This window comes from Hevea brasiliensis, chromosome 1 (assembly GCF_030052815.1).
Source record: "Hevea brasiliensis isolate MT/VB/25A 57/8 chromosome 1, ASM3005281v1, whole genome shotgun sequence".
NCBI classification, from domain to species: domain Eukaryota; kingdom Viridiplantae; phylum Streptophyta; class Magnoliopsida; order Malpighiales; family Euphorbiaceae; genus Hevea; species Hevea brasiliensis.
This window is the reverse complement of record NC_079493.1, coordinates 9,530,202-9,551,475: the sequence shown is the minus strand read 5'-3', so window position 1 is coordinate 9,551,475 and position 21,274 is coordinate 9,530,202. Positions and strand designations below refer to the sequence as shown.

Below are 21,274 nucleotides of genomic sequence, written 5' to 3'. Positions count from 1 at the left end.
CATAATTAATTAGGAATGAAAATGATATTAACTCCTTAATATCATTGGAACTCTTCCATACATAGAGTGAAATTCCCTTTCTACTCTTGGTTCTCATAAATCATTATTAATACCTACCATAATATGTTGTGACTACCTAAGTAGTGATACTTAGAACCTTGATCATACATGCCATGCATTAAGGTCTCTCCATTACCAAGTCCCGATTCTAGTTAAGGTCATAGTTTATGTTAAACCTTAATTACTTTGAATCATATGTCCTCATCTTAATTCTAATTTTTTATTAATGAGACTTTCCACAGAAATTATTTTCTAAGTTTATCTATCTTGGTCAGGAACTTTATTTGTCAAGAACAGTTTAAAATATTTACTTTACTTTTCCTTGCATTTATTGTGAATACGAGATATTGTTTTCGAGTTTGAACTTGGAAATAAGGGTAGTAATAATTCAGTTATATAAATTAAGAAATAAAGTCCAATTTTTTCTTTGTATTTATTAGAGAAGTTTAATTTAATTTAATTTTAATTTTTTATTCAATTTAATTTAAAATTTTTAATTTATATCTAATTTAGCCCAAATTTGAGGAAGGTGTAACTCACTCATCACTTTGGTGCGGGAGTTACATTTTTTTTAATTTTTTTAAATATTTTTAAATTTAATTATTTTTTAATGTTAATTAATTAACTATAATTAGTTATTTTTATATTTTTCTTTTTTAATATTAATTAATAATATAAAAATAATATTTTTATATTTTAATTTTATTTAATTATAATTTTCTAATTTTAAATTAAAAATATGAAATACAAAAAATCATTTTTTTTCATTTAAATAATTAAAATTAATTACAGTAATAATTTTTAATTTTAATTAATTATATGAAAATATAAAAATATGTTTTTATATTTTCAGTTTAATTAATAATATTAAATAATAAAAATAATATCTTTATTTTTTTATTTAAATAATTATACAATATAAAAAATATTTTATTGTTAAAAAATAATTAAAAATTAAAAAATAACACATATTAATTAATTAAATTAATTTAAATATAAATAAAAATTTATAAATTAAATTAAATTAAAAAATAAAAATAAAATAAATTAAACTTAAAGGACAAATTGACTTATTCCCATAAATTAATGTGGTGTACGTGAGTGGTGTTTGTGTTGATTCAAACGAGCATTTCGTGCGTGTAACATCAACGCTGAAGACTTGTGTCTCGTCAATCATGGACCAATGCGCGTGTTCTTACCTTACAAAAAAAGAAAAAAAAAAAAAGAAAAGAAAAATCATGGACCACCATATTGAGAAGCAATGTTTTGTCCATGATTTGTCAATTTCGTATAAGTTGTTTTGATTTTGGTAGCACGTGGAAGACTGCCACTTTCAAAAAATGATTTTCTTCATTTCTATTTTAATTAAAACTCTTATTTCTATTTTATAATTTAGGGTCTATTTCATATTAATTTAAAACTCTAAAATTTATTTTATATTAGAATTGATTTTATAATTTAAGTTCTACTTTGATTAAGTTTTAAATTCTATAATTACTTTTTATATTTTTATTATGTATAAATTTTTAAATTTTACCTTTTTATTATATAGGTAAATATGATAAAATATGATTAGTATTAAATTATGTTGTGTTAATTTGACATAAAATAATAATTTAATAAAATTTAATATGACTCGACTCATGTAATATAATTTAATAATATGATTTGAAATAATCTAATATAACTTATTTAATATGTTTTCACACAATTTAATAATTTTTAATATTTATAAATTAAAATAATATATAAATTTAATAATATATAAAATTATATAATCTAACGTTAAATAAATAAGTGATACTTCAATATAGCTAATTAATATTTAAAAAAAATTAGAAAACAATATAATTTTTTAACTTTTGATATAAATTAAATAAATTTTGATAAAAAAATAAAAATCAATTATAATAATTTTTTAATATAATAAATAATTAAATTTATACTTACTAATTTATCTTATCCTAATAATATAATTTATAGATTAATGGATCAAAATGAGTTAGTAAATTATAGGTTAACATATAATATGATTATATATATATATATATATTCCCCACTCTGAAAGGCATCCATCAACTAATATGATAATATATATATATATATATATATATATATATATATATATATAAAAGTTTAATCTAAACTCTTTATTTTTATATCTAAAATTATCACTTCAATACCAAATCATGAACTGGGAACACTCTGGAAGGCATCCATCAACTAATATGATTATATATATATATATATATATTCCCCACTCTGAAAGGCATCTATCAACTAATATGATTATATATATATATATATATATATATATATATATATATATATATATATATAAAAGTTTAATCTAAACTCTTTATTTTTATATCTAAAATTATCACTTCAATACCAAATCATGAAGTGGGAACACTTTGGAAGGCATCCATCAACTTGTCTTTATTGTGTAAAAATATCTGGGGCAAGTCAATGTTAACTTGTCAATTCATATACGCGTTTGCACATTAGATAGTCAATTTAAAGCTACAATTTTCAGGCAATTTTTTTTATGTGCCATAACAGAAAACTGTAAATTCCCAAAAAGTGCCGTACATTTAACGCAACCAAAAAATATATTGATTTATATATTGCCCTGATTTCTTAGTCAATATAATTGATTTGCTTATCTTTAGAGAAGTTCTCTCTCTCTATCAATATAAATATACTTTTTAAATTAAGATTTTTAGAGTTGACTCAATTGAAGAACCTGTAAAGATAAAGGATTAAAAAGTTAAAATTTAATCAGAATTAAATTAAAATTTAATTAGCGTGCTATTGATGATGTATATTGTATTTAATATATATTATGTAATTAATAATATTTTATATATTTGTATTAGTATATTATAGTTCTTTTAATAAATTAATATTTACAATCTTTTATAGATTAAAGTATATTAACTTAATATTGAACTATTATAGCTTATATAGTCATTTAATATTTAATCAAACGTTTAATTTGTTTTTAAACCTTAATTAATAATTTTTAATTTTTATTGAACAATCGCTCCTCAAAATTTATTATCTAAAAACATCAACAATAAATTTATACTCTAAGTTTAAACAAACATATATTTGAAACCCTTTAATAGCATTAAAATTTTTCTAGGACATGGTTCACTGGTTGATCACATTAAACTCAATTGAAATGGCCAATTTACTAATTAATCAGTCAGTTGGCTTAATTTGTATAAACTTAAAAATTTAATGTCTTTTAACATTTCAAGTTAATATGAACACATTAGGCAATCACGAAAAAAGTCTCTTTCGCATAATATAAACACATCTGTAACTGTAATGTGATAGGCAACTTTGCATAATTTTTCTGTAACTGTAGCACCCTCTTCTTTCATTTTTCTTCACCGTTTATTAATATTAGGTCATTTAATTTTTTTGCTTATTCATTTTTATTTAAATTATATTGGATAAATTATTCATTGAGTTTATAAAAATATATCTATTCAGCTCCTGCAATTGATGATAATTTGCACGCTCTTTGATGTGAAAATTAATGCTAACTTGCGTAGTAATTTCATTGTATTATGCACTTGAATAATTGGAAAAAAAATTGAAATTAAAAAAAGAAAAGACAAACCTGGACACAATAGCCTCTAGGTTCGTCCCCTTCATCCCCTTGTTTTTGGCTCGTGAGAACCCCCTCCACAGCTCAATTCCCTTTCTTCTTCCTTTCTTTCTCTTCCTCAAGCAACACCCACCAATGCCGACCATTGTAGAAAACTGATCTCCTTTCCCTTTGGCAACATCGATAAAGGCAGGGGAACAATCAAATGGCATCAATGATGGTACTGAGGACATTTTTCCCTCTCAGTGATCTCAGCGCGACGAGACAAGATCTTCGGACTGCCATATTGACCATTTCCAGCAAACAATGCAGGCGAGACAAGCACCAATCAACTTCCCTTTGCCCTAGCTTCATTTTTCAATCAATGATGTACAAGTTGGTGGAATTTTCCGTTGAGGAGAAGGGAATGAATTAGAGTAGTTATCATGAAATTAAATAAATTTTAATAATAATATTTTATCTTCTTTAATTGCGCAATTGAATGTACAACCACATTTTGTTAAATGGGATTTTAAGAGTTTAATAGTTATACTTTTATAAAGTTTAAGTATCAAATAGGATGAATTAAAACTGAAGCTACAAAGTGACTTTTTGTACTAAGATAAGTAGTTAAATACTTACACTTTTATAAAGTTTAGATATTAAACGGGATATAACTAAAAGTGAAGCTATCAAGTAACTTTTGGTGGAATCAGTCAAAATTTTAAAATGCACAAAAATTTTATCTAAATTTTTTAAAATTTAAAAAACTTCTTGTAATTTTATTCTTTCTTTTTTCGAAATATTCTTTCCTTTAATTTTCTAGCTAATCCAACCTTATTAATACCATCAATTAATTCAAAATATCATTTTTCATAGTGCATCAAAATGCTTAGTAATTTGATCAAATTTGATGGTTTTAATCATATACTCTCTCCTTACTATTACTAAATCTCATCACTATTTGATACTAGATTATTATCAAAATAAAATTATGGAAGAGTTAATAAACGTGATAATATTGAATTTTTAACGGTAGATATATACAAGTTAAAAAATGAAGTTAAAAATTTGATCGTTGAAAATTTAATAAAATTTTAATAATTTTAAAAATTTTGATCAATTCTATAAAAATTAAAAAAATTAGATAAAATTATCAAAATGTGATAAAATTTAACTTTTTTTTTTCAATAGGCGTTTTTAATATATATAATTAAATTTATGTAAGCTTAAACTACCATTTATCATTTGTTATGCTCCATATATTTTAATAATTTTTAAAATTTTCTTATGGTAAATTTAATGACAAGACAATAACTGTATTATTATTATTATTATTATTATTATTATTATTATTATTATTATTTACTTCCATATTTTTGCTCTCTATATATGATTCTTTCGACGTAATTGCATTGATTGAAATATCTATCATCATTTTGCTACTGATATAGTTTTTTAACAATATCAAACTATAAGACCAAATATTTATGTTAAATCTGTTTTATAATATTTAAGTTAAAAAATTTTTAAAAAATATATAAAAATCTTGCTTGAGCTTTAAAAAATAATGACAAATTATAATTATTTAATATTAATTATTTGCATTAAAAAACTAAAATTTTGCTAAATAAAAATGGAAGTAGAATTTTTAAGTGGATAAAATTCATGAGTGGAACTCTTTGGCATCATATATGGAAAAGCTATTTTCAAACTCCGAAGATTCTTTTGAGGACCCAAGAAGTTGCTCTGCTCCTTCTGCTAATTAATTCATGAGTATAACTCTTTGGCATCATATGGGAAAAAAACTAACTCTGAAGACTTCTGTGAGGACCCGAGAAATTGCTCTGCTCCTTCTGTGTCAAAGTAGAAGCATTATCTGTATGTAAGTGATCTCTGTGTCACTTGTTGATCGTCTCTCTCTCTCTCTCTCCCTTTCTGTCAGCTCACAGAATGATTTGTAGTCGAAGGATCCTTTTTGCTGGATATGCAGCTCTTCTTTTTCTGGTGCTGATTCTCCAAGGTTGCTACGCTAGAACAAGCAACAACTGCACCACATCTTGTGGCAATATCCGCAACATTAGCTACCCTTTTCGATTTAAAACCGATCCTGAAAGCTGCGGCCACAAAAAGTATGAACTTACTTGTGAAAACAACCTTCCAGTAGCATACTTGGATTCGGCAAAATATTACGTTGAGTCTATCAATTACAATAACTACACAATTCGAGTGATGGATGCCGGTGTCCAAAAGGATAATTGCTCCTCCATCCCTCGCCATTCTTTGAATACATTCTATAACAGATATTGGAAAATTCCATACTTCGATTGGCCAGAAGTAGTCTCCTATGAGAAGGAATACTATCAGAGCTTAATTTTCGTAAACTGTGAAGATCAAGTACAGAGTTCTCCACTTTATGTGGATGCTTCTTCTTGCATCAATAATTCTGGTCATTGGTATGTAATGGTTGGGTCCACAAATTTATTGGATTTGGTGGACTCGTGCCGAGTAGAGCAGATAGTTATGACATCTATAATGCCGGAAGAAGTGAAGAACATTTCATTTAAGGATCTTCACCGTATTATGTCATACGGATTTGAGCTTTCATGGTTTTACGTTTGCTGTGACAACTGTAAGGAAAGCCTCTGCAACCTACCGGATTATTCCATACGCGATTGCGGTACTGGTACGTCGTTTTTTCATAGCCTCTTAAATTTGATACTCAAATTTTGATATTCATATCAATTTAGATTGTGTTTTGAGGTTGTGATATTGCAATTTAGAATCTTAATAGTTTTTAAAGCCTATTTGATTTAACAAATAACGATTAGAAGCCTGCTATTATTGATTAGTGGCTAACGGCTATGGCTAACTGCATACAATCAATGATTATTATTAATTATCAAATATCTTTTCTATAATTTAAATTATTTAAATTTTTTTACATGTTAGTCTTATCATTCTAAATGCTATATATAAATTTTAATGTTTGAAATCAAATTAGTATATAAATATATTTTGAATCATTATTGGTTAAATATTGAATCACTTTTTAAATTGAACGAATAAAACCTTAGTCAATATCAAATAAAAAAAAATAAAAAGAAACACATATGATTCTTAAAAATGAAAAATAAAAAATATAAATATAAATGAAAAAAAAAAACTGTAATTGCTGGGAGAAGGGCACGAAAGAGGAGTTTGGTGAATGAAGGAAAAAGGGGAAAAATTAATACTCCGCATGCTACATTTTTTCTCTCTCTTATATTTCCTTTTTTTTTTAATTTTTTATTTATTGATAACATTTACTCAGTTAATTACTGGATACTAACTAATATTTCTCTTCCTTAACGTAGATTCCATGGAGAACCACATTAAAGGCGACGCATCGGGTGAGGAATTGTTTTACTTTATTACTCTGCTACCCTTTCAATACAATATGTTTAGTCTTGAGGGTTCACGTGTATTTGATTTACGATTCTATTTTCAAGGTTTTTTTTTTCCTTTCTCGATGATAACTTATATAAGAAAAATATTTTTTATAAAAATATATTTTATTATTTAATTATAATATTAAATTAATAATAGATGTTTATTTTATATATATATAAATATTTTTATATTCTAATAAGATTGTCAAATTTTAAAAAATACCTTTTTATTTAAAAAAAAAAGAAGTTATTTTCTTTGAAAATGATTTAGTTTTTTATTTAACTAGAAAAATATTTTCTGTAACTATTTTTTGAGTTCTCTAAACTCTGAAAAATGCAGTAAATATTTTTCAGAAAAATATTTTCCATAAAGAAAACCTAAGTAATCGCTGCTTAATTTTGATTATTTTGGAGAATTTATATTTTAATAATTGTTTTTGAATCATAAAGGAAAAGAAAAGAAAAGAAATTTTGTTATAATCTTAATATCCGCCAACATGTATAATCTTCAGATGACAAAATCAACATGATTTTGCCCACTTGTGTATGTTGTCAATTAGCTGTGAATTTTTCATAAATTGATGAACTTATGCTTATTAGGGTGTAGTGAGTACTGCTTATTATGGCGAAAAAAGTATTTTTTAAAACAAAAATTATAATATATATCTAAAATTAATCAGTACAAAAATAAAAATAAATTTTTATGCTAAGTGCACTTCCAACTTTTCATTTTGCAAGGTGCAAGGAAGAATGTTCAAAACTTTGTGCTCTTTACGCATTTACTTTATGTATCCTCGTCAACTTTTATTTATTTATTTGTTTTGTAACATCACCTCTTTTTAACTCCTAAGAGTTATTATTATTCTTTTGCAGGAATATTTTATTGCCTATTTTATCTACGTGAGTATGGTAAGAACCATTCTATTTTCTTTATTAGTAAAGTAGAGAGATCGGGATAGCTAAATCCCTTTTTCTTTTTTAATTTTCCTTATTTGAAGTTAACATATCTAAGTTTATCAGATATGTTATTTTTTTTAATTATTAATAATAATAATAAGTTAAAAATCATTGCTTATATATGGTTGTAATAGTACATGCAGGTGGCAATAAGGCTGAGTAGAAATCTATTATAACCGAAAAGTTAATTGAATCATTCTAATTTGTTTTTTAGTTAATTGATTCAGTTTTTGAGTTTGGATCAATTATTAAGATTAAAACCTTGAAATAACCAGACCAAACCAAACATATATAAGGGGTACTATGTCATTTTAGCTAGTTGTCTTCCTTCTTTAGAAGCTTGTTGCCTTCTTCTTTCTCATCCTCTTTGTCCACTAAAGGTAAAGCACATACACTCTCTTCGATGTCAACAACAAAAAACGCAGACATTCTTTCTCCTTTTTGTCAACAAATTTAGACTGCTAAACACCATAGAAGATACCAATTGCTCTTAAGCTTCTCTCTTTCTCTCAACTCCCTTGGTCTTGTTTGCCTTGGTCCCTCCTTCCCTTCATTGTCTCTCCTCCTTATCATTTAAGCAAATCCAAATCCCAAAAAATCTTTTAGTCTTTCTCTTATCACGTCTTGATCCCCACTTCTGCTCTCGTGATGCTAATCTACTGCCTTCTTCCTTCTCCATTTTTGTTCTTTGTTGTTTGGCTACTAGCTAGAGCCCGTATCTTCTTGATCGTATTAAGGGTTTCTCATCTTCATCATCAATTCTCTCTCTATGAACCAAATGCAAACTCATCGATTCTTCTCTTGCCAAGTTCATGTGCCAACCACTACTAAGATGAGATCTAAAAAAGCTACCACGCCCATTCTGAAGAAGGACAAAATTGTTGAAGGATTTGTGATAATATGCTTATTCAGAATCACAGAGGCTACGCATCGGGTGAGGAATTGTTTTATGTTATTACTCTGCTACCCTTTCAATATAATATGTTTAGTCTTGGGGGTTCATGTGTATTTGATTAACAATTCTGTTTTCAAGGTTTTTTTTTTTAATTTTTTATAACTTATATATGAAATTATATTTTATTATTTAATTATAATATTAAATTAATAATAAATATTTATTTCATACATGTATAAATATTTTTATATTTTAATAAGATTATCAAATTTTAAAAAATAATTTATTTTTTTTAAATAAAAGTTTTTTGTTTTGAAAATAACTTAGTTTTTCATTTGATCAGAAAAATATTTTCTGCACTCATTTTTTGAGTTCTCTAAACTCTGAAAAATGCAGTAAATATTTTTCAAGGAAATATTTTCTTTTAAAAAAAGACCTAAGTATTCCCTGCTCAATTTTGATTATTTTGGAGATTTTATTTTTTTTTTAGATTTGTATTTTAATAATTGTTTTTGAATCTTAAAAGAAAAGAAAAGAAATTTTGTTTTAATCATAATATCCGTCAACATGTATAATCTTCAAATGACAAAATCAACATGATTTTGCCCAATTGTGTATGTCATTAATTAGCAATGAAATTTCCATAAATAGATAAACTTATGCTTATTAGGGTGCAATGTGAGTACTGCTAATTTTGCTGATTTTACGAGTTTAGGACTTAATTATAGCGAAAAAAGTTTTTTTTTTTAAAAAATAAAAATTATAATATATATCTAAAATTAATTAGCACAAAAATAAAATAAAATTTTACAGCTTTTCACTTTTGAAGGCGCAAGGAAGAATGTTCAAAATTTGGTGTTCTTCTACACATTTACTTTATGTATCCTCATCAACTTTTGTTTGTTATTATTATTTTTTTAATTGATAACATCACCTCTTTTTAACTCAAGAGATTCATTATTATTATTTTGTCAGAGACACTTTATTTTCTCTTTCATCTACGTGAGTACGGTAAAAACAGTTAGAACCATTCTATTTTCCTGAGTAGTAAAGGAGTGAGATGGAGACAGATAAATCTTTTTTTCTTTTTTAATTTTCTTTATTTAAAGTTAACATGTCCACAACAAATGTAGACTGCTAAACCCCATAGAAGATACCAATTGCTCCAAAACTTCTCTCTTTCTCTCATCTCCCTCGGTCCTTCCTTCCCTTCATTGTCCCTCCTCCTTATTGTTTAACCAAATCCAAATCCCAAAAGCTTCTAGTCTTTCTCTCATCTCGTCCTGATCTCCATTTCTGTTCTCATGACACTTTAGTATGATCTACCGCCTTTTTCCTTCTCCACTTCTACTCTTTGTTTTTTGCACAGCCAAGCCATGCACTTTTCTCGGTTTGCATAGCCAAGCTATGCAGTTCACTGCCTCACTTGAAAACTTCAATTTTTCCTAAGTTATTTCAATTCCACACGGCCTATGCATCAACATAAGTCACTTTCCACAGCCTTGCCTTGCACTCAACTGTCTAAATTGTTCTGCCAAAATGACCCAATTATCACTTAAATTCCAAAAATGAATGCCTTTAGCACCTAAAACCATCAAACACTAAAAATCAAAGTGAAAACATAAGAAACACAATTAAGACTTAATTTAGCAATAGATATCAACAAAAACACTACAGAAATATAATGAAAATAACACCAAATTTACTATAAAAATGCAGCACAACATTATGTCAATGCACTACTCCATGAAAATGCAACCCACGAGGAAGAGGAAGAAGTGGAAAGATGAGGATAAGAGCTTTGGGGCGGGGCTTCCTTACCTAGTCGAATCCCTTCCCCCCTCCCATTTCCTTTTACCTGCTTGATTCCTTAATCTTCTAGATTCTTTATGTTTTTGGATGTGAGAAAAAGGGAGATTGAGGTTGTGAAAACATGGTTGAAGAAAAGACAATGAAGCTTGGAGGTGAGTTTTGGAGAGCTAGAATTCTTCTTGTGGGAGAGATTGGGTTTGGAAGAGATGGAAAATTAAGGTGAAGAGAGAGGAAAAAGTGATAGAGAGGGAGTGTCCTAAGTGGCCGGCTCCCCTATCTTATTTTCTTCTCTTTTGTCTTTCAAAAATGCATGGAGGTAGTGAAATGTGTCCTCATTGGAGTGGTATGAAAAGTTGCATCATTAAGCCTCTCTTGCAGAGGAATTTCTCTATTTAGATCCTTGGGTGATTATTTTACTAAGGATCACTTTTCCAATGAATGCCTATTACATTAATTATTATTTTGAGTCTATTTGTAATCTATTAACTAAAGCTTCTTCTCTTTAGGCTTACTGAGTTTGAGTTTTAAAAAGGAGCCTACTAACATAAATTTTCTGATAATTACTTTTATAATTGCTAACCCTCATATCCATTGGCTCTATAATATTTAAAATTTATAACTACATTGGTAAGTCACTGAAAATAAATATATTCTTGTAAAGATGGCAAGACCTTAAAATTACAAAATCTCCCGAATCAATTAATTTGGTGAGTTAAAAAAATAGGGTTTTTGAAAGTTTTTAATCCCTAAGAACATTACATTTCTTGAAAAACCTTACTCCCAAACAAACTTAGTATTTTAAAAACCCATACTTTTTAACAAAAGATGATGAATTTTAAAACTTATACTACACTTTCAAAAATTTCCTCCAAGTATAGTGTTAAGGCAATTAGTTTCTAGTGTCACTATTAATTGGAAAAAAAATTTAATTTATCCTGAAGATAATACATTTAACAGTATTAAATCATAGAAATTTCATTAATCACAAGACTATTCTGCAGTTGGATTTTCGAAATGTTACACAGTATGATTGATGGAGACCATAGAAACATGTATTCTTGTAAGCGTATCGTAGCGGACTATAATCAATTGACTAGTTATAAGTTTTTGATTTCCGCACACTAATCTCTGTCTATTAATGTTGTAGGAATTGGGTGCACATTTGGGAATGTCACTGGTAGGAACCTTTTCTTTCTTAATTTTCATAGCTGTTAATTATAACAGCTTCTTAAAATATAGCTTTCAGACTTGCCATGAGTAAGAAATTGCTATTAATTACTATTTTTTTTTAATTTAGATTTAAACCCTAATTCCAATTATATGATAACCTAATTAATTAATTATACCCTGTAAGACATAAATCCCATAACTTAAGAACCTCTCCACATTATGATTTAATTATAAGTAAATGTTATAATATAGTTTTAAATTTTATTTTGTTAATTTTAAGATATATAATCCTTGAATTTCTACAATTAAATAAAAATAATAAAAAATAAAAAAGTTAAAAAAATAAAAAAATTCAAGAATTAAAATAAATAATAATCAAATATTTAATATTCTCATATAACTGTTTTGATATTAATAAATTTTTTATAGTTTTAAAACTTGATAAAATATCATAATCTCACCTTAATTATAAAATAAACTCTATTATTGGTTAAATTCTTAATGAGAATATATTTATATCTCTATTTTGACCTTAATCTTGATATTTCACAAGTTATATATATATATCTTAATTAATCTTGATATTAATTAGTGAAGTGTTTTAATCTGACTTTGAAGCCCAATTAATTACCGAGGTTAAAAAGCATTCTTTCTTTGTGCTAATGATTTGGTTCCAATCATTGTCATTCTTTAACTTGAATTTTTTTTTTCCTTTATTTGACAGTATTGTTCTGGAACTTACAAAGGTTGCCCAGTGGTAAGAGCACTTCTATTTTGATGTATTGTATGCTTAAAATAATAATAATAATAATAATAATAATAATAATAATAATAATAATAATGATAATATATGAGCATGACACCGGCCAACAAAAATTTATTGTAATAGTCTAGAAATGTAAGAATAAGCAAAAATACTAGTAGTTATTATTTATCCGTAAGCTTTAGAATTTGATCTAATTAGTAAATATGGGTATGCTCCAAAATTATTATTATTTAAATAGTTCTATTTTTTTAGATAAAAAAAAAGTTATCAATGATATTGAAATAATTTTTAAATTCTGAGATTTTGAATATAATTTCTAATTAAAATCAAATTAAATTAAAAAATATTACTAGAAGAAATAAATTTTGAGATGACCCACAAATTCTACTTGAATTTTCTGATTTAAATCAATAAATAATTCATTTTAATATGTACAAAATCTAAAATAATTCTATGAATGACTTGTAAAATTGAGAATTCAATTAAAGGTTAATTCAATAACTTATAGAAGTCCATCTAAGATTGACTCGTTTATGTTGAATTAATTAACTCAAATTTTTAATTTAAAAATTAAATGAGTAAAAGTAATTAAAAAAAAATTGACTTGAAACATCTTTTTAATCCATAAATTGGCTCAAAATAGTTTCCTCATGTTAATTCGATGGGTAACTCAAATCAACTCATAAATGAAATAATTTAATTTAATCTTGCTAAAAAAAAAGCAATACCTAAAATGATTTACAATTCAAAGCATCAGAAATCAAATTCATCTAATCAACCCATTTGACACCTCCAAATTCTTTACATAAGTCTTTTTTTCCATTTTTCTAATTGTTTTTCTTCTATCTTTTGTCAACACAGGCATCACACGGCTACGTTATGCACCCTATTATGCCATATGTAAGCATTTTTTTTATATCCTATTAATTAATTACTTAAAAGCATTTTTTTTTCTTCTTCTTCTGTCGAAAATATTAACCTTGGCAACATGATAACTTATTATACTAACCAAATCCAAGTTTAATAATTGGCAAATTTTGAACTAATAATATATATATATTTACAAAGAAGAAAAAGTCAATTAACAGAATTTGAGTGAAATACTTGTTCATGTTTATTTATTTTTTCAATATATATACATTTATATCAATAGATGTAGGCGAGCCCATTGAGTTATCTAGTGGTGATAAGGAGAAATTAGATGTATATCTATGGAACTAGAGTCGACATATTTCGATTTCAATTTATTAATTCAATTCGAATATCTCTAACTTAAAATGATTTATAATTTATTTGAACTCACAAACAATTCAAAATTACTCAATTTCGTATGATCTATAAAATTAAATTAGGTTCGATTGAAATTCAAATTAATGACTTGAATTACTCAATTTGAACCTAACGTATTTGGGATGACTTGAGTAATCTGAATTTTATCTGAAAATTAAATTAATTTTTTTCTTAATAAAAAATAATATTTTAGTTTAAAAACTATCCGCAATATACAAATTAACCCAAATCTGATTTGGATCCTTTTTGTCATGGTTTTGAAAAAAAGGTCCGGTTCAGTTCATTTAAAAACCCTATGCCACTGATCAAATTTGGTTCAATTATTCATTTGAAAAAATGGAGAATGCATGATGTTGGAGATGGGATTCGATTCTTGGGTGGATGAACTTTTATACACTACGCCAATTGAACTACATATATTATGTCACATTTTTTTTTCCTTGAGTTATATACATAGTAACTTATTTCATCAAATATTAATAACAAATAATTAAGAATTACTTTTTAAACTAAAAATAACAAAATAAAAGGTTTATTTATTTTACTAATTTTTTATTTAAATAATTTAAGGTATTAATAATTTATATTATTAGAGTGTTAACATGAATTATTTTTTATTTCAATTTTTTTTTATTTTTTCTATAAGATTTTAATATATTAAAGTTTTATTGATATGAATAAATTTATTATTATAAAATTTTATTCTAAATATTTTTATTGTAAAATATTATCATTTAAAATTTCAATTAAATATTTTAAATTGTTTATAAATAATTATTTACACTTTAAAACTTAAGTAAATTTATTTTAATTATAATTTATAAAAAAATCAAACTATTAACTATAATAATACATTTATTATTATTATTTTGAAAGAAAATGTTAATTTTATAATATTATTACTATTATATCAATTAAACCCTTAACACTTTGCCTTTATCGGTTCATTGACTGGGCTTAGTTTAAAAATCTTGCTTTTTGTATGGAGACCTGATATGTAACTTGAATCAATTTATAACTTGAAAAGACATAATTTGAGCCCACTCAAAAAAAAAAAAAGACTTGAATAACCTGCAACCTGATCTAATTCATCTGATCTAATTCAAACTTAAATTCCCAAAATGTAAACCTAAATGACCCAAGCCCATTTATATGGAATGGATATCCTGTATAGGTAAAGGGACAGGAATCAAATTGTCTTTTGGTTTCTTGATCATGTAGTCACAACTCAAACCTTTTGAGTGTGAAGAAAAAAAGGTTTTGTAACCTTTTTACCATATGGATAACTAATTAAAATCCCAAACCAAACTTATGTTTAATGTGAACATTACGTACAAAACATAAACAACCAAAGACATGGAGGCGCTAAAAAGTAGGTAACTTGTTGAAAATAGTTCAAAAGATGTTTTATAGTTGAGCACTTTGGTTGGTTTTCTATTAATGAGAGCGGTAAGAATGTATTTCCTCCTCCCCCCCAAAAAAAAAAAAAAAAATTGTGGTCCAAATTAGCTTGAAAACAAAGTGTGCTAGCCATATTTAATAAGTGTATTTGTTTGTGCTTGATAACATCATTTTTTTTTTAGGCGCGTAGATGCAACTATGTTGGAGAACAACTTCTAGAGAATCAAAGAACTAAGTGATATCATGGTTAAAAAATAAAGTGCCATTATATATCACTCCTAACTCTGCAAATGGTGGCATTAAATTGCGTTTGGACCATAGCAAAATAATATTAAATATACCTAATTAGCTTAGTCTAGTTAGTAAGGACGGGAACTCCATTCCTTAGTTAGTAAGGATAGGAACTCCATTCCTTATCAATAAGGGTTCGACTCTATTAAGGAGTAATCCAAGATTATTTATTCTAAATGCACCATAGCAATGTAGAAGAATGTGCCCTTAATATCACTAGGTAAGGAACTTAATTTGGTGTGTGAAGGCTAGCCCAAGAATATATATATATATATATATATATATATATATATATATATATATATATATATATAAAGTCAAGACTTTGATTGTAACACAAAAAAAAAGTCATTGTGACAAAAATCATCTTCTATAGTTAAAAAGAAATTTGTATCATTTAAAGTTGAGATAGTATATAGCCCCCAAACAACGTGAATAAGATCAAAACATTCATTTGTGGAGATAGGGATAAATTTTAACAACTGTCCCTGAATTTATATAGTTGTAACACTAAGTCCTTTAACTTTAAAATGTAACATAAAACTCCATAAACTTTCAAATTTTGCACAGTAAAATCCCTCTGACTTTCAATTACTGATTTTTCAGTTAGAAACTGATGTGAATAGCTCTCGCATGACACTTAGTCAATATTTCTCTCTCCTCTCTTACGCAAAGTGTAAAATTATTCTCTTTATGCATGAAAAATTATTCTGTTTATAGAGAGAAAAAGGATTCAATTTACACATGGCTTGAGAGAGAAGAGAAATACTGACTAAGTTCCATGCTGGAACTGTCCAGATCAGCGTCTAATTGAAAAACTGGTAATTTGAGGTTACAAGGATTTTACTATGCAAAATATGAAAGTTGATGGGGTTTTATGTTACATTTTTAATTTAAGGGACTGTAATGTTACAACCAGATAAGTTCAGAGACAGTTGTGAAATTTTATTAGTGGAGATAGAGGTACATACTAGGAAATGGTAAATGAGTTTGTTTTGACAAAGGATAAGTAACACATTGACATGTTGCTAAATTATGCACACATAAACATGTATAAGAGTATGATAAAAGAAACAATAATTATAATAGAAACATCTAACAAAACACAACAGGAAGAGAGGAGATGAGGCGAACCAATTCTTTAGTCTCCCACCATTATCAAAAATAAATCTCATACTACCAAAAACCTACCTCATACCCAAAGCATGGCCATACCTCCTTATCCCATCACTATCAGCAATCTTCCTCTTCTTCTTTATCCTTTTATATTAAAAAATTTTCACTTAATTTTAATGCCAAAGATCTTTGGAGCACCATTTTTAGGTCAGATAACATCCTGGATGCCTATATTCCATACAAACTCAACCGTAGTGATCGACATTCTACCTTTCTCAAGTCTCCTCTTCTCAACTCTTTAAACAACCTTTGGTTTGGGTCGTTTAAGATGAGAGCCTTCATCTCCCAACATGCAAGAAGATAGTTAACAAAGGCGAACTTGCAATAGAACAACTATAGAGTAAAAAACTATTCTACCCCTGCAAATCTCTAAGGAATTCTAGCAATAGTGCTAAGGTGAAACCAACTTGTGGAAGCACTCAAAATACAAAGAAAAATGGCATAGGAAATCTTGACATCTGTCCAGGCCAACCTAGGTCATTTGAACAATACTTGAATTTTTTTTTTTTTTTTGGGGGGGGAAGGGTATCATCCCTAATTTTGTACTTGAAAATAATATGGGTTGGCTCTCTTGATCCTCTATATTTACTTTGTGTAATGTTTATTCAATCTCAAATCTGTAAGATTATTTATTGGCACAAGGTGTTCTCTATGTTCAAGTCATTCCTTTAGGTGGAGATAAAGTTCTCCTCACTTTTGAATTAAAAGATCTTATGAAAGGCTTCGTATTAAAGTACCAATCTTGGGTTAACCAGTCGATTTGTGACCTCAAACCTTGGGATGCTTCTTTCACTCCATAAGATAGGTTAATATGGTTGAGACTTCAAGGGTTGCCTCTCAATGTTTGGTCTAACCATTTCTTTCAATGGGTCATAGGCTTATTTGGGAAATTTTTCAGAATGGATGGACCGACGAATTCTGAAGCCAGATTAAACTTAGTTAGAATTCTTGTAACAACTCATCAATATCTTATTAACGAAATTTTGGCAGTAGATATTGATAGCACTTGATTCCATATCAATGTTTTCAGAAAAGCCTTATTTTAGTTTCTTTGATCCTCTAATTCACAACAAGAAAGCTGCAAAGCCCTTCCTTGGATGAAAGCAAGGAAAAAGATGATGATGTGGAATGCTCTTACACAAAGGATGACTTTGAGGCTTCCACAAAAGATAACAAAATTCTTTCAAGGAATCATCTCAAAAAGTTATAGGCACATCAATGTAGAGGTTTGACGTGAAAGATCACAGCAATACCATTGGCATTCATTCACAGGGGAAAAATATTCTCGCTTATGCTAATAAATCATTACTGCTTTACTCCCATGACCTTGTAGAGCCCTTGCATGCGTGTGGTTCTAGCCATATGGTGCAGTGCAACACTACTTCTCTCGAGGACCCGTTGGCTTCTTCAATCGTTAAGAGACATTTAGGAGACATCGTATCTACTCCTGCTCAGCATGATTTGGAGTTTCTAGAATCAATTGTTGTTATTAACACTCCTACTCTTTCCCTATCGAGACTTTGGCCCTTGAACCCTTTATTCTAAGCCCATAACATTTTGCTTTTTTCCCTTTTGAGCCAAATACTCAAGTCTAATCTAACAATATGGATGTGCCTTTTATCCCTTCTAACCTATAACCCTCAATCCTATAAAACCTTCAAAACACCAAAACTCCTTCCCCTTCATTTCCACGTCTCCCAGCTTAAGAAGCATCCTCAAACTACCCCAATAGTGTCATCAAGTTTTTTAGGTTATTAAAATAAAGAAGGCACAGAAAGTTTATTATCGACCTTCTTGAGGTATCTCCAAAATTTATTTTGGGGGGTGGGGGGGGGGGGGGGCGGGCGCGAGGGGGGGGGGCCACAAATCAAAGAAAGTTAAAAGCAAAAGTGTGCTTCATTTTTCTATTCCTACCTTCTCCTCTAGAGATTCATCAGGCTCAGATATTGATCACTTTGTATAGTGACACTTCGAGGATGAATTCTCTAATTCTCAAGTCCATTGGAAGTCTCAGGTCTCCCTCACCTAGCCTCAACCCCTCTGAAGAAGCTATCAAAACTGTTAATATGGATAAAAATCTGGGACTAATTTTCTCTAAACTAGACTAAATTATAGTTAATTTCTTTTAAGATCAAATTAATGTAGACATGGCCAATATGGTTGACCAAAATTGATGTAACTCAATTTCGTTCTCTAGGCATGAAAAGTAAATTTCTGTTGATTACTTTGGCATTGGTGTTTCCTTCCTCTGGGTTTATCGGTGGCATTGGTGTTTCCTTCCTTTGGGTTTATCGAGCTAAATTCTTTGTCCTTTGGGGATTGGTTGAATAGGTCTTAGTTTATGAGATAACTAGCAAGGCAAAAATCTATAGTTCCAATTGAGAAAAGAACAAATTTGAATGAAGAAGTTAATAAAGCTAGTGCAATCCAGTAAAAGAGAGAATATCCAAAGAAAAGGTTTAGTCTAAGACCTATGTTTTTGGCAATTCTTTACCATTTTCCTTGACCATGAATGGCGACATAATCCATATGTATTCTACCTTCAAGAGTAGACCAAGCTCCTCTACTGAATCCTTGTTTTGAACAGTCAGTTTGTGTAGATCTACAGGTGATACAAATGTTTTAGCAGCTAGTGATGGATAAATTTTGACAACTGTCTCTAAACTTATCTAGTTTTAACATTACAGTCTCTCAACTTAAAAATATAACATAAAACCCCATCAACTTTTAAATTTTACACGGTAAAATCTCTCTAACCTCCAATTATCAGTTTTTCAGTTAGATGTTAACCTAGACAGTTTCAGCATGAAGCTTAGTCAGTATTTCTTTTTTCTCTCTTAAGTCATGTGTAAATTGAATCATTTTTCTCTCTATAGACAGAATAATTTTTCATGAATAAAGAGAATAATTTTACACTTTGCATAAGAGATGAGAGAGAAATATTGACTAAGCGTCATGCGGGAGCTATTCACATCAGTTTCTAACTGAAAAATCAGTAATTGAAAGTCAAAGGGATTTTACTATGCAAAATTTGAAAGTTTAGGGAGTTTTATGTTACATTTTAAAATTAAAGAACTGTAGTGTTACAATTATATAAGTTCAGGGACAGTTGTTGAAATTTATCCGCTGGTGATACATGGCGCTATCACTGTTGACTCTCGATCCTGCTTGAACGGGTCTTTTAGTTGTTGCATACTCTTGAATTACAAAAACTAGGCTTTTGGTCTTGCCCGTTATGGTTTTAGTCCCTATTCTGTTATTCTTTTATTATTGTTTTGGTGTTTTTTGGGTACTATTTTTTGTTAGCTTTTTACAGGTTTGTTTATACTTATCATTTTTTTTCCAATTAATAAAATCTTTTTGGCCTAAAAAAAAAAAAAGAAAGAGAAAAGAAACAATCATAAAAAAGACACAAAGATTTTACGTGGTTCTGTAATTTGCCTACATCCACAAAGCCACCTTATAACTTTTACTTTTAGAAATTCTATCAAAAGCTCTAGCTTTTCCATTCTCTTTAAATTTATATCTAAGCTACCCTTTTATATAGCTACTCTAGGGTTCCTAAAATACAATAAAGTCCCTTTCCCAAAAAATTAAAAATTGTCCTGACCCAATATAATTAGGATTTCTATCCTAAATAGGAAGTAATAAATCATTGGGAAAATAGAGTCTCGTAGTCAGCATGCCACGTAGAATTATTTTGGATAGCAATCTTCTTATCTAATGATGTCAACACGGCCATGGCATTTTACATGATAGGCTGAGTAACATTCTAGACAAATTCACTTGAAGCATATGTCATCAACACTACCGTGGAATTTCACATACCCAGGCCATGTGACCTTTTAGACCCAAAGACTCCTTACACGATTAGGTCGCATGTCCTGCTTGCTTCACATAGTGAAGTCATGTAATGCACTACGTCCACATGCTCTGATGCATCCATCTTGTTACACAACATCCCCCCCTTTTTAGGGGCCTTTAGGTGTTAGTAAATCTCTGAATATCATTCACATTGACTCAACAATCTCCACCTTAGTGAATATTCACACCCATCAAAGATCAACCTTGGAGAAACTCGCACTTCCACTTAAAGCCACACCATCCTCATGATGAACACCCAATGACATGAAGTAAGTCTAAACAATGTTTGAACTTCTCTATAGGCATCACTTTTGTCAACATATCTGCTCCCTTTTTAGTTGTATGCACATTCTTAAACAAAATCCCACTTCAAGAAATCCATTCTCCTATTTTATGATACCTCACTATAATATGCTTGGTCCAAGCATGGTGCACTTGATTCTTAGATAAATCAATGGCACTTTAACTATCATAAAGTGGATGGAAGGCTCCCCTTGCAGAACTAATTTTTCCTATCAACCCTTTCAACCACAATGCTTCCATAGCAACTTTTGTTATTG

At 28.2% G+C, this 21,274-nt stretch overlaps 2 protein-coding genes across 2 annotated transcripts in view; both read left to right on the top strand.

Annotated features, from left to right (window-relative positions):
- The first annotated feature begins 5,614 nt into the window (after positions 1-5,614).
- Positions 5,615-18,395, top strand: LOC131182995 (LEAF RUST 10 DISEASE-RESISTANCE LOCUS RECEPTOR-LIKE PROTEIN KINASE-like 2.8). The gene is made up of 2 exons (XM_058152593.1): positions 5,615-6,347; positions 18,184-18,395. The coding sequence occupies exons 1-2, from the start codon at positions 5,615-5,617 to the stop codon at positions 18,393-18,395; spliced, it is 945 nt and encodes a 314-aa protein (XP_058008576.1).
- Positions 13,550-21,274, top strand: part of LOC110652547 (rust resistance kinase Lr10) — a 65,119-nt gene continuing 57,394 nt past the window's right edge. Inside the window, exon 1 of the mRNA XM_058143907.1 lies at positions 13,550-13,592. The gene's annotated coding sequence lies outside the window, so the exon portion shown is untranslated. The remainder of the gene's footprint in view (positions 13,593-21,274) is intronic.